The sequence below is a fragment of the Lemur catta genome, chromosome 2 (genome assembly GCF_020740605.2).
Source record: "Lemur catta isolate mLemCat1 chromosome 2, mLemCat1.pri, whole genome shotgun sequence".
Lineage (NCBI taxonomy): Eukaryota > Metazoa > Chordata > Mammalia > Primates > Lemuridae > Lemur > Lemur catta.
The window spans coordinates 13,493,304-13,519,037 of record NC_059129.1 but is presented as its reverse complement, the minus strand read 5'-3'; the positions used below and the strand labels follow the sequence as shown (position 1 = coordinate 13,519,037).

The 25,734-nt window shown below is 37.8% G+C and overlaps 3 protein-coding genes and 1 long non-coding RNA gene across 9 annotated transcripts in view; 2 read left to right on the top strand and 2 right to left on the bottom strand.

Annotated features, from left to right (window-relative positions):
- Positions 1-3,817: 3,817 nt before the first annotated feature.
- Positions 3,818-12,695, bottom strand: REXO5 (RNA exonuclease 5). The gene is made up of 5 exons (XM_045542740.1): positions 12,503-12,695; positions 9,649-9,753; positions 8,785-8,922; positions 6,069-6,161; positions 3,818-4,098 (listed from the first exon to the last, which is right to left on the bottom strand). The coding sequence occupies exons 1-5, from the start codon at positions 12,503-12,505 to the stop codon at positions 4,051-4,053; spliced, it is 387 nt and encodes a 128-aa protein (XP_045398696.1). The 5' UTR covers positions 12,506-12,695; the 3' UTR covers positions 3,818-4,050.
- Positions 12,696-12,699: 4 nt separating this feature from the next.
- ERI2 (ERI1 exoribonuclease family member 2) lies at positions 12,700-21,361 on the top strand. Of its 4 annotated transcripts, none has more exons than XM_045542733.1 (9): positions 12,700-12,789; positions 14,612-14,670; positions 14,766-14,849; positions 15,729-15,856; positions 16,349-16,505; positions 17,321-17,421; positions 17,684-17,765; positions 18,365-18,453; positions 18,645-21,361. In XM_045542733.1, exons 1-9 carry the CDS (start codon positions 12,701-12,703, stop codon positions 19,974-19,976), a joined length of 2,121 nt encoding a protein of 706 aa, XP_045398689.1. In that variant the 5' UTR covers position 12,700; the 3' UTR covers positions 19,977-21,361. The 4 variants fall into 4 exon arrangements, with proteins under 4 accessions (XP_045398689.1, XP_045398690.1, XP_045398688.1 ...); XM_045542734.1 differs by having other exon boundaries at positions 14,612-14,679; positions 18,828-21,361; XM_045542732.1 differs by having other exon boundaries at positions 14,612-14,679.
- ACSM3 (acyl-CoA synthetase medium chain family member 3) overlaps positions 20,544-25,734 on the bottom strand; it is a 29,511-nt gene continuing 24,320 nt past the window's right edge. For 2 of the 3 annotated variants that reach the window (XM_045542737.1, XM_045542736.1), the window contains exons 10-14: positions 24,055-24,156; positions 22,365-22,492; positions 22,165-22,264; positions 21,218-21,337; positions 20,544-20,819 (exon numbers count right to left, since the gene is read on the bottom strand). In XM_045542737.1, the coding sequence (XP_045398693.1) occupies positions 20,733-20,819; positions 21,218-21,337; positions 22,165-22,264; positions 22,365-22,492; positions 24,055-24,156 (537 nt within the window). In that variant the 3' untranslated portion in view covers positions 20,544-20,732. Of the gene's footprint in view, positions 20,820-21,217; positions 21,338-22,164; positions 22,265-22,364; positions 22,493-24,054; positions 24,157-24,996; positions 25,496-25,734 lie in introns of those variants that run through there. The other variant, XM_045542738.1, reaches the window with a different exon arrangement.
- On the top strand, positions 24,899-25,581 carry LOC123632457. The gene is made up of 2 exons (XR_006733372.1): positions 24,899-24,934; positions 25,406-25,581. It is a non-coding gene; the product is annotated as an uncharacterized LOC123632457 (long non-coding RNA).

Below are 25,734 nucleotides of genomic sequence, written 5' to 3'. Positions count from 1 at the left end.
GAGCTACAAAATGGCATGGTACTAGTGTGCATGAAAAGATAGAAGAAAACATGGATACTGGCTCTAGTACATACACGGACTTAAATAATAAAGATGGCATTCTCCTTGATTGGGTAAGTAAAGGTAGATAATTGGCTAAAATTATCTAAATATTTGGGGAAAAGTTACTTGATGCCAAAATAAATTCCAGGAAGAATAAGGCCATGAAGTATAGAAATTAAGTCATTTGAAATATATAAACTTGTCAGTGGATATTAAATTGATCTCTGCATCAATTAAGACTTTCCAAGCATAAAAGCAAATAGAAGAAATCACAAAATAAACTTTTAAAATGTATGTACCTTAAAATAAAAAGCAAGCTAGAAACATTTTTGCAATAATTTATAAATGGGCACTATATACTTAATCCATAAGGAGCTCTTAAAAATTCAGTGTGGAAAAGTACTTGGCTTCCCAACAGAATAATGGGCAAAGGATATGCACAACTCACTGAAAAAAAATAACTGGCCAAATGTTTCGGGGGGAAAAAAGTTGGATGCCAATCTAAAGGATATTCAAATATATAGAAATTAAACCTACAATGAAAACTTTTTTTCTTTTTGAAAACCTATGAAATTGGCAAAGATTTGAAACAAATCCATGCCAGTTAAACAGTAAAAGCCTTTCTGGAGTTAAAAGTACCTTGTGTTCATACTCTCTAACCCAATAATTTCACTGAGGAGCTTTTCCTAAAGAAATATCTGCCAAGGATGTATGTGCAAGGATATAATTGACAGCATCATTTGGTAACAACTTAAGTGTCAATAATGGGATATTGTTTAGAAATTATTGTATACCTCAGTGCTAGAATATTACACAGCTACTAAAAACTCTGCTTTTGAATAATGGAATTCCATCATTATGGAAAAGTTTGTTAGATTATAAAATATTGACAGTTGACAACTCTGGGTGACAAGATCAGATGTGATTTTAATTTTTCTGGATTTTTCAAATGCCCATTAATGGGTTTCTTTTATAATAGGGAAAAAGTTATTCACAAAAAGGGGGACAAAAGGAAATAAGAATGAACATGGCTGAGTGTCCTGCACAACCCCACTTCAGGGAGGCCAGAAAGTGGAAGTAATATGTTCAAAGTCTAAACCATGAGTTCTGTAAAAGCCCTTGAAGTTGCTTTTTCCCCCCCAAATGAGAAGCTGCTTTTCCAGCAGCTGCCTTGGCAGCTCTGCATTGGCTGCCTAGAAGGGTGTGGGAGGAAAAATGCACAAACGCACTTATAAATGGAATGTGTGTTTTGCAAGAGGCCAAGTTGGCAGCTTTGGCTTCCAAAAGGTGGGAGCATCAGCTTAAAGAACAGAGTGTGCAGACGGAGGTCTCAGAGGCCTTGTGGTCCAGGACCCTCTCTGCAGTTTGGGAGTTGGAGCTCAGGGGGAAACCTAACCCACCTCTCCAGAAGGAAATGGCCTCAGCTATTCGTGGGAGCAGGGGGAGTACTTTTGGTACAGGGAGCCCTAATCTGCTCTTCCTGCATTTTAAAGATGATCCTTAGTAAAATAGTATCTGTCATTTATTGAGCACTTAATCTGGGCTTTCCCTATTTTCATCCTCACAACAACCTTATGAAGTACTAATTTCCCCATTTTAAAGGTGAGGAAAAGGAGGCCCACAGAAGGAAAATTCATACATAACCCAATATTCCGTTATTTTCCACAAACTGGATCTTGGAATTCTCAATAATCCTTAAAAGTAGTTATTCCTCATTTTATATAGCTGTAAAAATGGACTCAAATGAGGTTAGAATGACTTGCCCAAGAATACTCAGGCACAGAGCTGAAGTTCCAACCCTGGCTTGCCCATATCCAAGGCAGGCACTTAATTTGTCTCTCAGGACTGAAGCCCCAAGAAGTAAACAGAAGCTACGCTCCCACAGCTCTGGAGCTCAGCTGGTCAGGAAGGAGTCCAGCACTGTCAGTTTCAAGTTGTCCTCAGGGCCTTACAGCTGAAGTTGGCAGTACACCTGGAGAACTTTCCTCCTAGTGAAGGGGCTTCAAGCTGCAGTGTCCCAATCCCAAATCAAGCTCTTCTTCTGGTTCCATATAGGACTAAATCTTACAGAATCCTACTTTTATGGCATTAAACACTGCCCCAACTGCCCAACCATGAGAGTTAATTTTAAGTAGAATTTTTTTTTTGTAATTGTAAAAGCAATAAATGCTGAATGTTAAAAAAAAAAAATTCACCCTACACACAGAAGAGCATTTGGTAAAACCTAATTTGCCAATCCCAACAACCACAGATAAATACTGTTAATATTTTGGCATATAGCCTTTCAGGTTTTGTTACAGGTCTATGTATAACTTTGTATATTTTTTCCTACAAAAATGGACTTAAACTGTACATACTATTCTGTATCCTTCCACAATATATATTATGAATATATAATCTCATTTATCTTCACAACACTCCTTTGAGATATATACCATTATTATTCCAAGTGCAGTAAGTACTTTAATAAATTAAGCAATTTATTGAAGTTCACACAACCAGTAAGTAAAAAAGCCGGGATTCAGAGTCAAGCACTCTGGATCCAGACGTCTACTGCCTTTTTGTGGATATCTTTCACTGGAGATTTTATGTCCGTCCATACACACACACACACACACACACACACTGTCTCTCTCTCTCTTTAAAAATGGCTATCTGGGCTGGGCGCAGTGGCTCACACCTGTAATCCTAGCACTCTGGGAGGCCAAGGCAGGTGGATTGTTTGAGCTCAGGAGTTCGAGACCAGCCTGAGCAAGAGCAAGACCCCATCTCTACTAAAAGTAGAAAGAAATTATATGGACAGCTAGAAATATATAGAAAAAATTAGCCGGGCATGGTGGTGCATGCCTGTAGTCCTAGCTACTCGGGAGGCTGAGGCAGTAGGATTGCTTGATCCCACGAGTTTTAGGTTGCTGTGAGTGAGGCTGACGACACGGCACTCTAGCCAGGGCAACAGAGTGACACTCTGTCTCAAAAAAAAAAAAAAAAAAAAAAAATGGCTATCTGGAATTCCATTGTAAGAGCCCTGTGACAGTTCCTTCATTGTATATTTTTGTGAAAATATCCTATGACCCTAGCATAATACTCAGGAAGTAGAATTGCAGGGTCTCAGTGTATGGAGCAATTTATAAGGTTTTTGGTATGATACATATTATATGCCAGTTTAATTCATTTTTTTCTGGAGGGCAATTAATATCTCTACCAGTTTTGGAACTGTGTGCCTGTGCCCCATGTCCTTTTCCAACACAGAATATTATCAGTTTGAGAGTTGACTAAAAAGCAGAACACTGGTTTTACTGAATTTAAGTTTCCAGTTCCCGGGGCGGAAAGCTGGTGTGATGGAGGCACCTACTGGGGAAGGGGGGCACTGCAGCCATGTTCTGAAGGGAAGGATTATTCCAAAACATGAAGAAACCCTGAGGTTTCTAGGGTTGGTAAAAAGCTAAAAGAATCTTTCACTCTCCTCTGGCTGCTGGACTTGCCAGAATTTCAGTTCAGCCTATCTTTTTCCTTCAATTTCATAAGGGCTGTCAATAAGAAAACAGTTTGTCTTACAGAAATCTGCTTCACAGATATTACAACTTTGACAAACTACATAACTGGCTGGTTTTCTCCATAGAGAAGTCACTCCTCCCGGTTTCCTTATCTGTATATACCATGTGATAGGAGTGCCACATGAAATGAGTACCTACTTCAGTGCCCGTGTACATAAACTCACTGGCTCAAAGAAACAAACTGTGGTTTCCTCCCTCACCCTGTCTTAAATGAGGAATGCTTGAATTTTAGGCATTTATTAAAAATTCACACATGCCATATAAATGAACTAAACTCCTTAGCTGGTGCACCAAGTTCCCACAAAAGCTGTCTTCTGGTTGGAGAGGCCTGGCAGCCTCTGGAGAGGCCACAGCCTGACCATACTCACTGCCATTGCCCACGAGGGATAAGAAATGGCACATGGGAAGTGGAGCACAGATTCACGAACACAAGCTCCCAGTGGTGCTTTCCTCTTCATCTTTTATTCCCATCAGTCCTAGGCCAGAGAGTGAACCATGAGTGCTGCAATAAATAAGAAATAAAGGTAGGTTTTTATCCATAGGGTTGAATGAATGGTTATAAACTCCTGGCTAGAGAACATCAAGTTTTTTTGAGTATGTGTATTTGCCATGTGGCAAGGGGCAGAGAGGTTATGGAAAGTTGCTTTCTGAAGATGGTTCAATGAAAAGAATACTGACCAGTCCCAGAGACTAAATCCTAGTTCTGCCACTTAAGAGATATGAGGCACATCTCAACTGAGCCTCATTTCTTCAACTATAAAACTATAAAATATTTAAATTACTATCTCACAGGATTTTGTGAAGACTAGACAGTAACAGCCAATATACACTCAGCACTTACTACATGCCACGCATTATTTTAAGCACTTGTCTCATTTAATCCTTAAGACATTTCACTGATGTGGGTATAACTATTATCTCCATTGTTTAAATAAAGAAACAGGCTCGTTGACATGACTTGCTCACGTCATACAAAAGTTAAATGACAGAAACAGGATTTCAATAATGGCAGTCTGTTATTAGAGTCCTTATAAATTGCTACTAGTGTCTTTTTGTCTTTGTTCATTTAAAATGCTTTTATAGCACCTACTATGTACCAGGCACTGTTTGAACAACCTTATAAAACATTAACTTATTTAATAATGTTTGTTGTAAAACACCTGGCAAAGTGCTTAGAATTTAGGAGTCATCCAGTACATGTTAGTTCCCTGCCACCTTGTAATCAATATTCATGCAACTGGGTTAGATTAGAGGATTGAAGAGCTCTCCAAGGCAAAGCAGCAGAAATGAGCAAAGAAAAACAGAATGTTTCCACCTGGCATCTGAACTTAAACTAGCAACCACTAGCCTTTTGGGTATGGAGAACTGGAGCTTTGAGGGCAGGAGAGTGGCTCTAGAATTAGAACCATCAGAGTCCAAAACCTGACTATGCCCTTAACAGTGGTGTGATCTTAGGCAAATCGCTTAATCTGAGACTTTTTTCCCCTTGTTAAATAGGGATTCTAACAACCTCAACCAAAAATGCATATAAGCCTTTAGCATAGTACCTGACATTTATTAAGAGTTTGATAAATTAGAGCAGTTATTATTTTTGATTATTAATTTCAGCAGCTACCAAAAATGTAAGGATTAAGGGCTACGTCAGGCCCCTAGCCTGAGGAAAGCTTCTACTACTAGTACTAGTAGTCTTTGCTACTCCTTTTTCCTGAGCCACTTAGTGTCATAAGGGTATCTGCTGGCATCATGGAGACAGCTGCACAGACAAGGCCCAGAGAAGTCAGTCACGCAGCAAGCTTACACAGTTTAGGGGAATGCATGTTTTTGCTGCTGGGCTTGATCAGTATGTCCACAAAAATCAGAGTGTGACTTTTAAAAGAACGGAGCAATTTAGGTTGCCTCCACTGCAGGATTTGCTGCTTCTAGAAGGTCTTAATTCTCCTGACTTGTCAATCTTATCTTAGGATCTTTGTTTCAGTCAGAGCCTAAGCCTTTTTGCTCCCTGACCCTAATACTCCCTCCCAAGCCTTCACCCTCCATGGAATATCCAGGCTACTTCTAGAAGGAGAATGATTTGGGACACTCCTGCCTCAGTTTACCTACACAATGGGGGACTGCAATCGAAGTATTCTACCTAGGAATATGAAGACCCAGTCCCCTATTCTACCCCTACGTCTATACACTGTCCCTGAGAAACTATCTAAGGGCAAATCTGTGTGTCCCCCAGAGTCCATGCTCTTAACCAAAAAGACCCCAATCTAGCCCAGGCTAGTTTTGACAGAAATGAAACCTATTATGTCTTAGGTCACTGCTAGGAGAATGCCAGACTTGACTTAAGACTTTCCATAACAAACAGTCTTGCACCTGTGCCTTTTTCCAGGGTGTTTCCCGTGTCTTGGGGCACTATAAATACAGGCTGTGCTAGGGCAGGCTTGAGTGAAAAGGGCTGCTTTTGGCTTTCTCTAGCCATCCTACCTTGATAGAGGTACTTTCTACCAGAATGCCATCCAAGGATTCTAAGGCCAGCTGGGCAGCTTTCAGGACTTCATACTGTATACAGAGATGAGGCTGCAGAAAGACCAAGATTTCCCCACCATTGTTTTCTAGCTGAAAGTGCTAAAGAAGGAGCTGGGAAAGGGACCCAAACTACAGTGGCCAAAGCCATCAGAATGGATGCCTTTGCTGTGCCAGGCTAGACAGGTAGTGGTTGTAGATTGTCACCTTTAAGTGGAATCACCAAAGTTCAGGACGATAACTAACCTTTATTTGTCACTGGTTTTCAGACAATAACTAACCTTTATTTGTCATTTGAAATTGAAGCCCTCTGCCCTGGGTGGTATTGGGCACTAACTAATTCCTTACTATCCAACTGGCTTTCCTAATATTTATTACAAATCACTAAAGTCATCACTGCAAGTTAAGGACAGAGATTCCCATTTGTCTTGTTAGCTTAATTTTAGATAGACAGCTCTCCTATGAGCTTGGGGAGGTGGGGGGCACACTAAGTTCTTCCACTAGATAGGCCCCATCTTCAAATGGTCTACTTTCTTGCGTTATGACTCAGAGTAGCTAAATCTGTGGCTATCTGAGCCATAGCATCACCATGGAGATAAAAGCCTTCCCATAGAAAAGTTTAGTGACATTGGATTTGTCAATGACTTCTTAAATATGACACTAAAGACAGGAAACATGAGAACAAATAGTAAAATTGGACTTCATCAAAATTAAAACGTTTTGTGCATCCAAGGACACTACCAACAGTATCAAAATGCAATCAACAGAATGGGAGACAATATTTGCAAATCACATATCTAATAAGGGAATAATATCCAGAATTCCTACAACTCAACAACAAAAAACCCAAACAACCTGATTAAAAAATGGGCAAATGCTTGAATAAACATTTCTTCAAAACAAGATATACAAATGGCCCATGATGCTCAACATCACTAATCATTAGGGAAATGCAAATCAAAACCAAAATGAGATACTGCTTCATATCCGTAAGGATGGCTATTAATAAAAAAATAGAAAACAAGAAGTATCAGTGAGGATGTGGAGAAATTGAACCCTTGCTCTTTGCTGGTGGGAATGTAAAATGGTACAGCCCCTGTGGAAAATAGTAGGGTGGTTCCTCAAAAAATTACAAATATATTTACCAATTTGACTCATCAATTCCATTTCTGGGTATATGCACAGAAGAACTGAAAGGAGGGACTTGAACAGGTATTTTACATCCATGTTCACAGCAGCATTATTCACAATAGCCAAAAAGTGGAAACAACCCAAATGTCCATTAATGAATGAACAGACAAACAAAATGTGGTGTATACATACCATAGAATATTATTTAGCTCTGAAAAAGAATGAAATTCTGATGTATGCTATAACATAAATAAACCCTACAGACATCATGCTAAATGAAATAAGCCAGATACAAAGGGCAAATATTATATGATTCCATTTAAATGAGGTACATAGAATAGTCAAATTCATAGTGACAAAAAGTAGAACAATGATCACTATGGGTTGGAAGACAAGGCAATAGGGAGTTATTGTTTAATGAGGAGTTTCAGTTTGAGATGATGAAATAGTTCTGGAGATGGATGGTGATGGTTGCAGAACACTATCAATGTACTTGCTATATACTTCCCATCCCTCCCATCCCTGTCCATCTTCTCGGGGACAATCTTTTTATTTGTATTTTTAGTCATAGGAAAGGGATTAATAAAAGATTTGGGGAAAGCTTATTTTTAAATATCTAGGATTCTACACTTGAATCACTTTGGAAATCTTTTTGTTTTTGCTTCACTTTAATAGTTAATAGTATCACAATTTAATAGTTACCTAGTTGCAAATTCTAAAGGTACAAAAAATTTACAGTGAAGTCTTCCTCTAACCTGTTTCCCCAGCAACCTAGTTCCTCTCCCAAGGGCCTCCATTATAACCATTATTGTACATCATTTTACAAATATTCTGTTATACTGTTTCTAGTTTTAATTCTTTTCATGGTTTCTTCCATGTCTCTATATGTGCTGATAATCTTATTGCTTTGTATATATCAACTTTAGTCTTTACTGACAATTTAATATTGAAATGACTGTGAAGATGGAGACTTACTAAGTCCTTCTGAACTATAAAATTTTTCAAACCATACACAAGTATTATTTTTTAAAAAGCAAAGCTAATTAAATTCTTTAAAGGGATTCTATCTAAATAAAAACCCAGTACTAAAAATTTACTCTAAGAGATTAGAGAACAACAAAACCCCCTATAATCTTCTTCCTGTATCTTAATCAAGCTATGAGCCCACTCTGTAGTTACACCCTATAGACTACTTCCCAAGACATGAAAGTTATTGCTAATTCTGAAAGGGTATTTAATCATTTAAAGCCAAGATCACAAACAGAAGACCCACAGGCTACATTCAATCAGCAGACATATTTTTTGTCTGGCTTACAGGACATTAAGAAAACTGTAGCCAACGTAAGAAAATTGACAAATTTCTCAATTCTTAAAAAAAATCAGAATATATGGCAATAGTGGGTATACATTCTTGTGGATCCACAACTGCTCTTATCAAAGTATGTCTCACTCCAGTTGATAACAATCAAGCTCACTTCACTATTTGTTATCTGAATTTCTAACGCTAATCTAGAAGAACAAAACCTGAATCTTCTGGTATCCTTACCTGGTGGGTTTCAAGAACAAGAGTCATTGACCGGATTGGGCCAAAGCTCTTAAACAGCCTCTTCAGAGCCCTGAGGTTGCAATTTTTGCTAAATGGCCCAGCATAGACTGTTGACATCTCTGTCCATTTCATCCTCATCTAGAAGAAAAACAACAGCATATAGCATGGAGGTAGACATGGGAAGAGAATTTGCAATCATGAGGGCTGGGTGCAGTGGCTCAATGCCTGTAATCCTAGCACTTTGGGAGGCCAAGGCAGGAGGATTGCTTGAGGCGCCAGGAGTTTGAGACCAGCCTGGGCAATACAGAAAGACACCTTTACAAAAAATTTAAAATTTAGCCAGGTGTGGTGAAGTGCACCTGTAGTCCCATCTACTTGGGAAGCTAAGGCAGGAGGTTGCAGTGAGCTATGATGACACCACTGCACCCTAGTTGGGGCAACAGAATCAGATCTTGTCTCCAAAAATAAAAAGAGAATCGCAATCATGAGTCAAAACATGGGATAATTCCACATCAAAATAATTTTTTGACACAAATACTTGCCAAATGTACAAGGATGTTCACTGCAGTATTACTCGTTATACCAAAAATTTATAAAGCACAAATGCTGTCAACAGGTATACTATACAGTGGTATACTATACAATAATAGGTATACTATGCAGCCATGAAAAACAAGCGAAATAAGATATATAATAACATGCAAAGATGTACAAGAAGAAGTTGCAAAGCAGTATGTAGTCTGATTCCCATTTTTATAAAAATGTATTTAATGTTAATACCCACGTAGAAAAAAATGCACATCAAACTTAATAATGCATGTAATAATCATTAAATAAACCATTCAGCAGAATCCATCCACTTACCCTTTTGTTCATCTCCTCAGTAAAGATGGGTGAAAAGGGCTCAAAAGAGAACTGAACAATGCTGAAGGGAAACAAGGGGATTTCCACTCTGGCGTTCTCAAGAACCTGCAGAGAATAGCACAGCCTGGATAAGGGAAGAAGCTTGTACTTTATTGTGGGGTCCTGAAAATAAGCCACAATAATATAAATAATAGTTGTCCTTTTACCCATGTTAAAAAGTAATATGGTGATACTGCTGAGAGAAAGCATAAAAAAAAAAAAAAAAAAGTAATATGGGGCTGACTTCCAGGTCTGGAGGAAAATAGTGACACCACACAGCCTCCCAGAAAAATCACAAAATCAAAAGAAAATTCAAAAAGGAATTCAAAAAGAAAGTTAAAAAGTATCCTGAATGAAAAGAAATGAAAACACAAGTTATAAATATTTACAGGATGCAACTAAAGTAGAACTTAGAAGGAAATTTATAGCTCTAAATACAGCAGAAAAGAACAGTCTGAAATCAATAACCTCAACTAACATTGCTCTGGATTATAGCATTAGCTATAACATTTCGAAAAAAGAAAATAATTAGATACATAAGAAGTGAAAAAGGAGAAATAAAAACTGGAGTACCATGCAGCTGTAATAAAGAATGAGAAAGATCCATATAAATGGATCCATACAAATGTTGGCAAGACTATACAGAAATTGGAAAATTCACATGTTGCTGGTGGGAATGTAAAATGGCATAGGTGCTTTGGCAAACAGTCTGACAGTTCCTCAAAGGGTTAAACATTGAGTTACCATATGACCCAGCAACTATGCTCCTAGGTATATACCCAAGAGAAATGAAAACATATGTCCACACAAAAAAACTTACACCTGAATGCTCACAGCATTATTCATAATAACCAAAAAGTGGAAACAAGCCAAATAATTATCAGCTGATGGATATACCATATCCATACATGTAATATTAAACAATAAAAATAAATGAAGTACATGCTATAACATAGATGAACCTTAAAAACATTATGCTAAGTGAAAGATGCGTCACAAAAGACCACAGATTGCACAATTCCATTTATATGAAATATCCAAAATAGGTAAATCTATAGACAGAAAGTAGATTAATGGTTGCCTAAGACTTGGGCAATTGGAAGGAAACAATAATATGGGATTTATTTTGGGGAGATAAAAGTGTTCTGAAATTGTGGTGATGGCTATACAACTCTGTAAGCATACTAAAAAAATACTGAGTTATATATTTGAAACGGGTATGTTAATTATATTGCAGTTTTTAAAAAGGAAATGTAATTATTACTGCTGTAATTAGGAGGTAACAAAGAAAATAAAATGAAATCAAAGTATTTTTATTAAATTCCTGCTATATAACTGACCAAGGTTTTGAGCTCAGACCTGCTATATTTGTTAAAGAATGTGGGGGTATCATGGGAAGGATTCTAAGTATTGGAGAAGCAATAAAATGTTAAAGACATAGTGACTCTTTTTTTTTTTTTTTTGAGACAGAGTCTCGCTTTGTTGCCCGGGCTAGAGTAAGTGCTATGGCATCAGCCTAGCTCACAGAAACCTCAAACTCCTGGGCTTAAGCAATCCTACTGCCTCAGCCTCCTGAGTAGCTGGGACTACAGGCATGCGCCACCATGCCCAGCTAATTTTTTCTATATATATTTTTAGGTGGCCAGATCATTTCTTTCTATTTTTAGTAGAGAGGGGGTTTCGCTCTTGTTCAGGCTGGTCTCAAACTCCTGACCTTGAGCAATCCACCCGCCTCGGCCTCCCAGAGTGCTAGGATTACAGGCGTGAGCCCACAGTGACTCTTTTTAATAAACTAAGAAGGAATTAAAGAAAACCAAATGAAAAGGAAAGAAAGGGAATAACTTTCTCACTAAATATTTCAATGCTATTTAATGCCATGTTCATGTACTACCTAAAACCATCACTTTACCAACCATGGTATACCATCACACACTTTGGGGCACACTGTACTTAATATATTTCCTCATTAATATAATAGAAGCTGAAATAAGTAAAAGCAAGGCATTCAGAAAGCAGACAGAAAAATGAACTTTCATAGAAGTATTTTAACAAACTGTTATTAGATATTCCTATATTGTTAGCAATATCAGATTAAGTCTAAGCCAACCTTGTAATGGAAAGTTAAATGTTTTCATTTCCTCCTTTGTCAGAATACATCTGGTCAAGCTCACTTTCTAACAGCCATACTTTTGAATGATGGGGTCATTTTGCAAATTGATGTTGACTTTTGAACTGGCAGAAGGTAAAGACCCTGAAACAAGAACAACTGAACATATATTAGAATGCGTGCTTAAGAACCCTTTAAGACATGTCTCCTAACATCGTGTAGGCTAAGCATGGTGAAGATCAAAAGATTTCTAAGACCCAGCGCTGACCACGTCCAGGGACCCCAGGAGGCGGCTGGGATGAGGGTCTGGGAGTTCCAAACCGCCTTGGGCCGCCTGCTAGGGCTCCCCTTGGCCTCGGGCTGCCTCTTCTCAAGATCCCAACCGGCTCTCATCGACTCAGCCCGCCCGCCCACCTTGTTCGGGGCCTGTCTCCTCTTCCTGCCCTTCTTGGGGTGCCTCCCGGTCCTGTCCTTTCCTGGCCCCATGAGGCTGTGGAGAAGGAGCAGCCAGAGCTGAGAAAACTCCGACGCCGAGATTCCCCGGCAGGCCGTCTCCCGAGGGAAGAGCAGCAAGGGATGGGCAGCTTATAACCTCCCTGGGATCCGCTCCTCCATTCAGAGTTTCCAGAGCCGTCCCCGCCCCCCGGAATGCGAGGGTGCCAACCATCTTCCCCGCCGCCCGCCCCGCGCCAAGCCAAGCGGCTTTACCATCCGCGTCGGAGGCCGAATTCCAAACGGCTCCGCAACGGCAACAACGCGCCTCCGCCCGCTGGCAAAGAGAGGAAGGGGTGCTGCCAAGCGCCTCTCCGGCCTCAAACTACTCCTCACACCCCTAAGCCCCGTAAACGCAGAACAGGAGCCGGGGAGAGAGTGCAAGTCTCCGCCCCAGACGCGCCGGGCGTTTGAATGAGCCGGAAGTGGGAGTCGAGCGACTTCCGGCAGTTGGCTTGCGAACCGCAAGGCGTGTCGGGAATGGCGACCAAACGGCTGGCGCGGTACGTGAGGGGTTTCTGCGCGGGGGCTCGCTCCTGGTCGCGTGCTGGCGTCCGCCACAGGGCTGGGCAGGTGGCGTTGCGGTGGCATCCTGCATTCTCCGCAGCCCGGCGTCTCTAGCTAGAGCAGAAAGGCCCCTGCCAGGGTCTCGGTCGCGAGCCTCAGGTGGAAGGAGCCCGAGGCTGAGGAACCTGAGGTTCTTGACTGTGTGGCCTTGAGCCAATTTCTGCCCATTCTAGGCCTCGGGAAACGACTGGACGTGACAGTGCCCTGTAGACTAGTCAGAGGTCTCAGGCAGGACATCAGGCCGTTCACCCCCCCACCTCCTAGTTGTCTGTTTAATTCATAATATGAATCACTGTGACTTTTCTTCCTGATCCTGGACATGCCATTCACATTTCTGATTTCTAGAAGCAATGTGAGGTATTAGTGAATAGGGTGGGATTCAGAGTTGGACAATGCTGGGTTGACATACCAAAGCGGTGTTCTGTGGCAAATTCACGGAATCACTTTTCTCGTCCATTAAATATAGGTAGCAAAAGTTTGTCTACTTCCTACCGTTGTTAAGGAGTAGATAAGGTCACCATCTATCTTAGCTTTTTGAACCTGCAGCCTTAAGGCCACATGTGGCCTTCTAGGTCCATAAGTGCAGCCTTTTGACTAAATCCAAATTTTACAGAACAAATTCTTTTATTAAAAGGGATGCAGTAGAGAAAGATGAGGCTTTTCTTGCCTCCTTTGGTGCTTAAAAAAGAACAGTCTTGAAATATGAAGGCTGCAGGTTCCCCACCACTAGAAGTACCTGCTATATAGTAAACAATAAATGCTAGCTGTTACTATTCCCAAATCCTGGTTCTTCCCTATCACGTCTTAAACAAAAAACTACAATTGGAGGTGTCTGCCTGGTTAAAACTCTACCTACTCATCAAAGGGGTTTGTCTCACCTGCGCTGAAGACTGCACTTAGGACCTCTATAAGGTCTTCTCTTTCTTTGGACTCTAGCATATTGCCTTTGGGGTTCCTTTATCATAGATTACTTTGCAGTGGTTCCATGGATATCTTGTTTCTTTACTCAGATTTTTAAGTTAGAAGACTGAACCAGGTGCTCTATTGTTTTATTTCCTTAGAACTGTGCTGTACATGTAGCGAGGGCTTGAAAAATGCAATGGCAAAAATGATGTAAGCTGTTGGGTTCATTTTTACCTTTATAATCGTTTGAGTCAGGATCACTGTGTTAAAAGACAGACTTTAGACACATTAAATTCAACAGAGTTTAACTGAGCAAAGAATCGCAAATGAGGCAGTCCCCCAACCAGAATAGGTTCAGAGTGATCCCAGTGCACTGCTGGCATGGTGGGAGAGGATTTATGGACTGAAAACAGAACTGAGGTTATGGCCAGGTTGATTTCAGCTTGGTGTTTGCCTTCTGTGGAACAAGGTTTGAGCCGTTGGCTGCCTGTGATTGGCCAAAACTCAGTGATTGGTACAGGAGTCAGTTATGGTCTGTTTACATATCCAATCAGGTTATGGCTCACTAGGAAAAAATCTTGAGGCCAAAGTTAAAATATTTAAGGAGGCAACTTTAGGCAAAACCTACTTTAACAACTGTAAATTAAGTGAAGCAGATACAGTTAACCCTAAGTATGCAACTATATATTTTTGAGGCTCATGTAGATAAACCCAAAGTCTAGTTCAATTTCTTCTCAGTCACAATACATTAATAATGAGGGTTTTGCTATATGCCCAGTACCATCAGTTTGGTAGTCTGTTCAAACAGGAGTGTAAATGAGTTCATTGATCATATGGATTGTTTTACATTTTTAGGCAGCTTGGATTAATTAGGAGAAAGTCAATTGTACCAGCAAGTGGAAATCTAGGAAGAAGTAAGTCCAGTAAGTAGTGTGCTTAGTTTCTTTACAGTTTGTAGCCTTGCACTGTCAACACTGGTAAAGCATACGTACACCTTGATCTTTTGCAGAGCAGTTGTTTGACTACTTAATTGTCATTGACTTTGAGTCGACATGCTGGAATGATGGGAAGTGCCACCGTAGCCAGGAAATAAGTAAGTCAGGACTGCCAATACCAAAGCTAGCACTAGATGAGTCTCTTTAAAATTTGTAGATATAAACCAAACAGTAGTTGTAAGAAAACAAAATGATCTGTGATTTGGTAGTTTAATATAAAACCTGCCTTAACTAAAAAAGAACGAAATCCCAAATATCTAAATGTGTCATATAAAATAATTGTTTTAGGATTACATACAAAAACGTCAGTGGCATAGAAACTGAAAAAAAATACCTTTTTTTTTTTTTTTTTTGAGACATTGTCTCGCTTTGTTGCCCAGGCTAGAATGAGTGCCGTGGCATCAGCCTAGCTCACAGCAACCTCAGACTCCTCAGCTTAAGCGATCCTACTGCCTCAGCCTCCTGAGTAGCTGGGACTACAGGCATGCACCACTATGCCCGGCTAATTTTTTGTATATAGATTTTTAGTTGGCCATATAATTTCTTTCTATTTTTAGTAGAGACGGGGTCTCGCTCTTGCTCAGGCTGGTCTCGAACTCCTGACCTTGAGCAATCCACCCGCCTTGGCCTCCCAGAGTGCTAGGATTACAGGCATGAGCCACTGCACCCGGCCTGAAAAAAATACCTTTGCAAAAAAGGAGTGCATTTCAAATTCCGTATGATCTTTATATTTAATTGTATTGAGTTTTTTTTTTAGTAGATATGCTTATACCTTCAATATTTTGACTTATTCTTTGGTATAACTCTATTATATAACCTTTACATCACACTGCTTTGGTTATTTTAATATGCTTTTACTGAAACTGTTCAATAATGCCATTATGATGGTAATATATTTAATTTAGGGTGGTTACAGCATTAATTTAAAAGTTATATATACTTGTATTCAAGTGTCAATTGATAATTCTTTCATTTAGTTGAATTTCCAGCGGTATTGTTGAACACATCAACTGGAGACATTGAATCTGAGTTCCATGCTTATGTTCAGCCTCAGGAACATCCAATTCTTTCAGAATTTTGCATGGAACTGACAGGCATAAAGCAGGTATGATGCAAATTTTAAAATTTAGTAATCAATTTCAAAAAGAAAATAAAAGCTATATACCATTTGGAATTAGATTTTTTTCAGGTTAGGAGAAGTAATTTCCATTCCCGAAGTCCACTGGAATCTTTAAAAATTAGAAAGAATAGTGTTCTTCGAGATTCAGGACTAGATTTAAAAAAAAGAATAGTGTTATAAAAATGAAGATAAAATTTATTTTACAGAAATTAAGTGACTCAAATTTGTCTTTTATTTCTGTCAGTCTAGATTTAATGATTATATTTTTGTGTGATTTTAGATTTATCAACCTGAATTTTCTTACCTTGGCAAGGTCTCATTATTATTTCTCTCCCATGTGTTTTAACGTCTCTTTACAAGCTAAACTCTTTGCCAGTTAGAAACTCTTCATTATATCCTTCCACAGTGCCTACCCTATTGTAATATGTGCTCAATGATTATGAAATTGATGAATTCAAATTTTGTGACTCTATTCAGGCACAAGTTGATGAAGGGGCCCCTCTGAAGATTTGCATATCGCAGTTCTGTAAATGGATTCATAAGATTCAGCAACAGAAGAAAATTATTTTTCCTACTGGGGTTTCAGAGCCTTCTACTTCTGATGTAAAATTATGTGCATTTGTTACTTGGTCAGGTAAAAAAATAAGTTATACCTATCAAATCACAAATGGGTTGAATTAACACTATGTAATTCTTTATTTCTAGTTTTATACTTACTAACCTAGAATTACGCTTATTAACTTCCTGGACAAGGTAAAGAAATCCAAGTGCCTAGCAGATGTTAACCAAAAAGTAAATTCATATTTTTAAAATTACCATTCTGCGATACTTTAAAATTTTAAGCCTTAACTTTAAGAATCTGAATCCAGATGAAGATGATTTAGTAAAAACTCTTATGTTGTTTTCTACAGCCTTGAATAAAAAGTCCTCATTCAGTTTACATTGTTTGCTTTTATATTTTGATACTTACAAATGTAGACATCAAGAAAAAAATGGGCTATTTAAAGTAGGTGTTTTGTATGACTGTGATATAGCATTGCCATTAATAGCCATTGATAGCAGTACCGTGCCATTGATAGCATAGCACTGATAGTCTTATTTGGTTTCCAGTTACTAAATGTGTGGTTTCTCAATTATGTTATTTAAAAATATTTTCCTAGACTACAGGAAATATAAGCCTTGTAATTTCATACCCTACTTTTTCCGAAATAGGGTTTTTTTTGGGGGGGGGTGTTTAAGAAATCATTTTGAGACTTAGTTTCATGATTAAAAACCAGTTTCTTAATAGTAAGTTATATAAAGTGAATAATTTGTAGATTTTAGCAGAGCAACTAAATCTTACTATTCCATTTTATATCATCTTCCAACATTCTATTTGTAAATGGTGGCAGCATAAGTAAAAAATGCTGGCATCATTGACTTTGCCCTATTTTAATGTACTTATTACAGACTGGGACTTGGGAGTTTGCCTGGAGTATGAGTGTAAAAGAAAACAGCTGTTAAAACCTGTGTTCTTAAATTCTTGGATTGATCTCAGAGCGACTTACAAGGTAACAGCCAAAGATGGGGGCATGTTCACGTTCCTTCTTTTGAAAAATTATTAAATTTTATCACACATGGTTATGGGTTTCTACAAATAATATATTTTTTCTGAATGTTCACATAAATACATTTCTTAAAGTATTTAAAAACAATACAACAAAAATAAGCACATTCCAAATCTAATAGAACTAAAAATTATCAAAAGTGGTTAACACATAGCCTTTCAAATAGTAATTATTTTTTTAGATATATCTTCTTTTATTTGATCAGCTTTTCTATAGGAGAAAACCAAAAGGACTAAGCGGTGCCTTGCAGGAAGTGGGAATAGAATTCTTAGGACGAGAACATTATGGTTAGTATAAATTAAAAATCATTTTATTATGTCAGTCATTTGACTTTTATAAAATCTTCCATATGCATTTAGTTTTTTGGTAATGTCATTAATAAGGGATATCCTTCAGTGTAAAAAAAAAAAAACCCTAATCTATACAGTTTAAATTGTTTCTAAAACTTTCAAATTATCACTTTTCATAAACTATTGTTAAGATAAAGATTGCCATCTAGTGGATTTCTAGTTGCTAGAGAGAATGAAAGGAATAAGTCAAACCAAAAGGGAGACTAAAGTGCCCAAATGATACAGTGGCCTAGTGAAAAACTGAACAAGACTATTAGAGTACTCACAAATCATAGTCCCTACGGAATGTTGGTCACATTTTGGGGAATTGTCTAACAACTTTTCACATCTTCCTCTGTAAATGTGGAAGATCTTGTTTTTCATTGGTAATGCTGCCACAGCTTTCCACAAGACCAGTTTATCATGATTAAAATTAATAGATGGTCATAAAACTAACAATATGCCCCAATTTCTGTGTGGTGATTTTTTTTGCTGTTTTTTTTTTTTTTTTTAATACTAGTACTATTAGAGTCAGTGTTTGATATCTATTTTCTCAGGGTTGGATGATTCACGAAATACTGCCTTTCTTGCTTGGAAAATGATCAGGGATGGTTGCCTAATGAAAATTACAAGGTCCTTGAACAAGGTTAGTGGTGCCTTGCCCTCTATTCTGTCATCTCGAACTCCAGAGGTAGTCACAGGTTCATTGAAATGTAGATTGCATGTGTGAAATCATTTATAATTAATGACATTTTTCTTTTCTGTCATATAATGTGTACTGAAGAAATTATGAATGTACAGTATCTAAAGCTGTTGGATTTGTCTATGGAATCATAGGTTTCCACTAAGAAGAATCCCAGCATTCTGGCCAGAAATGTGAATACAAATCAAGTTGAAGAAACATCTGCCTGCAACATTAGCATGCAGGGTCCCAGCGTATATGATAGGGAGCCTAAAAATACAATAAATTCTCATGAAAAAGTTCAAATGGAGTCAATTTGTACAAATTCTCCCATACAGGTACAGCAGGATCAATTACAAGTAAAGACTGTAAAAGCTGGTCTTCACAATGTCAAAAGCTGCTTGTCTCTTCCTAATACAAAGTCCTCTACTTCTCTGGGGCAGTTGCAGTCTCCTACCTTGAATTCATCTATCTATATGCAGAAGCAAAGAAAAAATGAACATCTTACATTTAATACCAAATCTAAGTCTTCAATAGGTTCAGAATTGGTACTTGTTTCTACCACCATTTCATCTGTTAACCATGTTTCTGATATGGAAATGAGTTCTGCTCTTGATTGTTTACCTATATTGACTGATTGGGAGGATATAGTTTTACTGCCAGCCTTTCAGCCTGAGCAAAATGTAGATTGTACAATTCCCATTAGTGACTCAGATACTTCATTTAATTCTGGAGAAAGATTAATGGTTTTAAAAGAATCAGAAAAGCTAAATTGTGAAAACTTGGGAGGCATAGAAGAAACTCCTCAAAAATCTGAGACTTCTAAGTCTATTGTGTACAAGAGTCTTCATACTACTATTTATAATATAAAACAAGCCAAAGATCCAGATTCAGATGTTTTTGCCTTTAAATTACCTGAAAACAAATCAAGTACCTTCAACAGTGTTAATGCCAATGCAGCTCATCCTTTAGTTTTGGGGAAATACCCTCTTCTTTTAGGTGGTACTAAAAGGAATCCATCCAATTCCCCAGATTTTCCACCAGCAAAAAAACAAACCTTCAGTATTCATGAAGAAAAGCCTACTTCATCTGATTGCCCTCCAAAAAGAAGTTCTTCCCGAAAGGTTCTCCCCTCTATTTTAATGTCTACAGTTAACCTACAGGAGCCTTGCAAGAGTGGGAAAATGACACCTCCCTTATGCAAGTGTGGCCGAAGATCTAAGAGACTTGTTGTTTCTAATAATGGACCCAACCATGGGAAAGTCTTCTATTGTTGCCCTATTGGGAAATACCAAGAAAACAGAAAATGTTGTGGTTATTTCAAATGGGAACAAACACTTCAAAAGGAAAGAGCCAACAGGGTAGTTCTGTCTCATTCCACAGAGGGACTCACTTTTAGTTCTCCAGAAACAAGCCATATTCATGACAGAAATTTAAGTTTTTCCACTAAAAATTCTTTGAGACTCAGGCCTTCAATGAGGAATTGATAAACTTTCATGTATGAATCCTAATTGTTTCTTGAATTCCCAAACATGAATATTCTGGTAATGTCTTACATACACTATTTATGTTTCATACATTAACGTTTGATGAATTTATCATACTTTCTTAAAGAACCACAAATGAAATATTTTGTAAACTGTGTTTATTATTAATAGGTTCAATATAATAAGCAACAAGAACTGATATCCTTCTTTTATAGTTTGGCCTTGAAACAAGTCTTAAACTATATTTAAATTATTTGAACAAAAAATGTGATAAAAATTCCTATTTTCAAGTAGATACTTGTACTTTGAGAATTACGATAATCTTCTAACTAATATTTTTTACTTTTCTAAAAACTTCTGTACGTTGTTCAGTTTTATTTCATGGCTTGAACATAGGTTTGACTTGTATATCAACATACCAGAAGAATTATTCGAGTAAAGTTTGGAAACCAGTGGGACAAAGATTTGGTTCAGAAATTCCTTGTACACTATACATGTAAAAATTCCTTAGCAATTAGTGACATTCTTTTTATATTAACAAATTATAGCAACATTGAGACTAATGCAGAGGGATTTACCAAATATTTCATTTTAAAATTCAGCCCTGATGTCATAACCACAAGAGATTTTAAATCAACGGTTGCTAAGCGTACTACCACATTTTTTTATCTTGCAGTTTCTACAGATTTATAGATACCATATTTGTTTTATAGATACCATATTTGTTTTATAGATAGCATAATTAATGGAATGAATCTAAACTATTTTCCATTCTTTCTTTCTCAGTTCATTTCTTTTTGTCTTCCCACTGACAGTCTTTGGCAGCTCTGGAATAAATTCTACCTGTTGATATCAAGGAGAAGAAAGTTAGCCCAGAAGTTTTCATCTTTAGATAAAAGCCAATTATATAGCAGTTATTTGAATTCTGAGTGAAAGAATTAGGGCACCCATTGAGGTGGGTTTTGGCTAACGACCAAAAAAGGGATGGGGAGGAATTGTTGAGGAGATTTTTCTTGATATTTAGTATTTACTACAAGTCCAGCAAGCCAAATGACCAAACAAATTAGGTTAGCGGTTTCATTTTAATTTCAAAGGTTCTGATTCTTACCTCTATGTCATTAGTTCAGTTTGGAACATTTGGTGTAGCATGTTTGAGGAGAATATTCATTAAAAAGGAAAAAATAAACAGCTGAAATTTTCTAGAATTCTGAGCCAATATTCATCATAATTAGGATGCCTACCTTTCTGGGATATTTGTAAGGCGCTGTAGTTTTTTTTACATGCTCCTGAATCTCCTTTTTAAGTTGTTCTTGATCATGTGACTCATAATCAGGGTTCAGAACAATAAAAGCCTTTACTACCTAAAATAAATATTTGAAATGCCAAGAAAATGAGTTGTGTATTTTTATGTTTTAATATGGCTTGTTTGCTTCCTCTAACTGGGAATCTAAGTGCCTGGTGGGGTGGGCTGGAGTGTTTCACAGCATTTGTTCCCAGCTCTGTGATCTTAAGCCAGCCAATTGACTCCTACACACCTCCTGGTCTGTACCTATACAAGAGTGCTTCTGGGACCCTTGCTTTGTTTTTGATCTACTCTTGAATCATCTAACTATATCGTGAAATCTATTTTCTGACCTGTTTCTGATTATCTCTGCCTAAAAAATGGCATACCTTTAAGCCCAAACAAGTGGGTGGTCAGCCCCAGTAGGAGTGGGCTTTTAGGACTCCTGTCTTATTCATAGCTTATTTCCTGAAATCTCTATTTATCTATCTACCCAGCCTGCTTATGGTTGTGTCAGGTTCCTACCTCTGACCTTGATGCCACCCTGATATCTGATGCCAGCCCATCTTCCTCAACTATACCAGGGACCTTGTTGGTTTCCAGACTTTGTGGGTTAACAACTTGATTCTCTCCAGCTGACTTCTGGCATCCCATCCTGATATGCGCCTGGGTTATTGGCATTCACACTATCTTTGCCCCACTCCTCCATGGAAAGGATTCACATTCTTTCTAACATATATTTTTCAGTCTTATTCAGTAGCAGTATTTTCTGACTAGCAAATTTCTATCTGACTTGCATATTTAGTGAATGAATCATTTGGTAATTCCGTTTCAGTGAATTACTGTTTAAAAGCATGCATTAGATTGCCAACAAATTATAAAGTTGAGATGAATCAGTTCTTTTACCTCTCCTCTGATGGGGTCTGGACTGCTGACAACAGCTGACTCTGCAACCGAAGGGTGCTCAGCCAAGACACTTTCTACTTCAAATGGTCCAATTCGGTAACTGGGAAGGCATATGGCAGTAACTTATAAAGGTGAGCAGTTTGTTCCAGAATGCTGATGATCTCTTAACATAAACATGCAAAGATGGAAAAGAAAATTACCCAGAAGATAATATGATATCATCTGATCTTGCAACAAACCAGAAATATCCATCTTCATCCATATACCCTCTGTCTCCAGTGATATAGAAATTGCCTCGTACAGTTGAAGCTGTTTTTGAAGGATCATCCTGCAAAACAAATAGTATTTTGTTAATATTATTATGAATCTGACTATTATGATCAATTAGATTTTTAAATGTTCAAGGAAAAGGAAAATTTTGGCTCTTTTGAGAAGCCTTAGAATGAGGAAGAGCCAGAGTGTGAAATAGGGATGAAATCCCAGCATGGAGCTAGCCCAACAGAAGAAAGGTAAACTACAAAGGCTAGGCATGCTTCCATCCTGAGAATTTTCTTAGATGGATCACCAAATAAATATTGTAGGAGCTCAGAGCATTAGGCTAAATTAAATCTTTTGCTAATTGATTAATATCTAATGCTGGTAGGAAAAGAGAAGTGAATACTCCAAGTTATAAGAAAGCACCAACACCTAATAATTCAAAAAGCAGCAGACAGTTGTGTTTGCTTTTGTTTTACATAAAAACAGAATTGGTTCTATAACTCTGGTATAAGAAAAATGAATGAAATATTGTTCACTGGCAAGAAGAATCTGAACCTTTTATTATAACTGATGAAGACTGCTGTTATTTGTATACTGTGATCAGAGATGAAAATCTGCTTGCAAACAGTAAGGAACTCAGAAAGCCTCTAGTGAAAGAAATTTACTTAATCCCACTGCCCCGTTCTCTGTCCCTCTCCCTCCTTCCAAGAAAGGAGAGCACTAATCAGATTTCAGAAAAATAAGTGGGTCTTTTTTGGTAATTGAGAGGATCAACAGATATTAAGAAATTGCCTCCTTTTTATGGTTCTGGTTCTCTTCCTCTTGCCTTCGTGGGCCTGGAACAGTGATGTGGCCTCAGGCAACCAGCATGATCTTCTTTAGGAAGCATTTAGGTGTTCAATTACCTGTCTGTGGGATTACTATTCAGGACAATGAATCTCTCAAAAAGGGCCAAGTACCTATCCTAGGTGTGTTTTGTAGCAAATAAGGATAGTTATTGCAAGGTGACCTTACTAATAACCTATCTAATGGAGGAAAATAAACAGAAAGTTAAGGAAAATAAACTCACAACACATAATTGCCCCTTTAAAGAAAAAACACAACTACCCCCTTTGTTTTGCTTAATTAAAACACCTGTGGCCTAACTCATTATCTCTTTTGTTTAATTAAAACACCTGTGGCCTGACTCATTTTCTCAGCCTTGAAGAGCCCTAAGTGGACAGTAGGGCTGCAAACTACCCTCTGCAGCTCTCTGCCTCAGTTCCTGTCAAAAACACACTTCAAGGACTCAGATAACCTGGCCTCACAGAAAAAAAGAGAAAAAATAAAGAACAGCTTCATGGGTGCTTCTGTTATCAGTCTACAACAAAGAAAAAACAACTATTTTTACCTTTTAAAAGCCAAACAGCTTTTCCTCAACTGCCAACACCTTTCCACCTTCGTCCTTGCCATGCCATTTTCTTTCTCTTCCTCTTTCTCCTTCTCTCTTTCTCTCTCTCTTTTTACTTCTTTATATCCTAGTCTTTGTGTGAAAAATCTTTCTCTGCCCACATATGAATTTCACACTCTTTCAAGTACCAAGCATTTTTGAGAAATAGAAAATAAGAGATTATTTATTAATAAGTCTCTTACTACATAATGAGTAAAAAGGCCAAGTGGTCGGTTAGGTAGAACTCGAATGCCAATATCTCCTTCTTCTCCAGGAGGTAGAATATTGCCATGCGCATCTAAAATCTAAGATAAAACAGAACAATTTATTTAAGGGAATTTTTATTTAATGTCACTTCTTATACTTTAACTTTGCATGTTTTATTTTGTTTTTTGCCATTAAGCATGCAGATTTCAAAAACATTTTAAGTAGACTTTAAATTCCTAAGACATATATATTTATTTAAATTCATATTGCATAAATATTATCAAATACAGGTTACCAAAACGTGAAAGAAGAATAAAAATTTTGTTAAACTTTACCATCCTGCAATAATCACATTTTGGTAATATCCTCTGAGACAATATTGACATGGAAAAAATAGGATTGCTTTATAATATACAGTTTTATAACCTGCTTTTATCATTTAACGATATATCTTGAATGTCTTTTCCTCTCAATAAATACATATCTTCATCACTAGTTTTTAAACTTTGTTTAACTGTGGAATATACAAAACATTACTTCAGTGAACAGGAAAAGGGGAATGTTCTCTGGTTGAGACAATGGTAGGTAAGCCAAAGCCTTGCTATCTTACCCTCACCAATCCTCAGGGTTCCCTGAAGTACCTGATAGTCGCTAGTGTTTACTAAGCATTTACTACATGCAAAGTAATGAATGCTAAAGCTCTAAGTACTTTATATGTACTTTGTTTGTTTGTTTGCTTGCTTGTTTTTTTGAGACAGGGTCTTGCTCTGTCACCCAGGCTAAGGTGCAGTGGTGTCATCATAGCTTGCTGTAATCTCAAACTCCTGGGCTCAAGTGATCCTCCTGCCTCAGCCTCTTGAGCAGCTGGAACTACAGGTATGTGCCACCATGCCCAGCTAATTTTTTTTTAGAGACAGGGTCTCCCTATGTTGCTCAGGCTGGTGTCAAACCCCTGGCCTCAAGCAATCCTTTCACCTTGGTCTCGCATAACAGATGTGAGCCACCATGCCCAGACCTTTACATCTACTTTAATCCTTACAATGGTCTTGTATGGTTAGAACTATTATTATACCCATTTTACATATGAGGAAACTGAGGTGCAGAGAGTTTAAGTAACATAGTACATGATTGAGCTGGAACTGAAATCTCAGCAATCACACTCCATATCATATTCTTTTAATCATTACGCTCCTCTATGCAATGTCTCTAGGGAGTTTAATCCAATTTTTAAAAATCTAGATTAGCACTACTCAAGTTGATTGCTTATTTTACAAACCAGATTTTGTTCTAAATGACTTTCAGCTGTTTCTAAGTATCAACCTCTACTCTGTTTTTATATGCCACCAGGTATTAATAACTTCAAATCTGAGGCGTAGCTTGCATGGAGAATAAGTATAATACTCATCTGGCATTTTCCAGAAGGACAGGGGCTTCATGCTGAATGAGAAATGTGAATAACAAAGGAATTATAAATGTAAAAACTTCCTTTTAAGCTCTTGCAAATAAAAAAATAAAAATTCCTACCAGTCATCTAAAGAAATATTTGGCTCTAGGTATAAAGGAATTATTCATGGAAAGGAAATATGTTAAGAGTTTCAATTACTTATCACTACATCTCTTTAGTAGATAGGAAAATAGATAAAATCTTCTATGTCTGGGGAGAATCATGTTCCTCA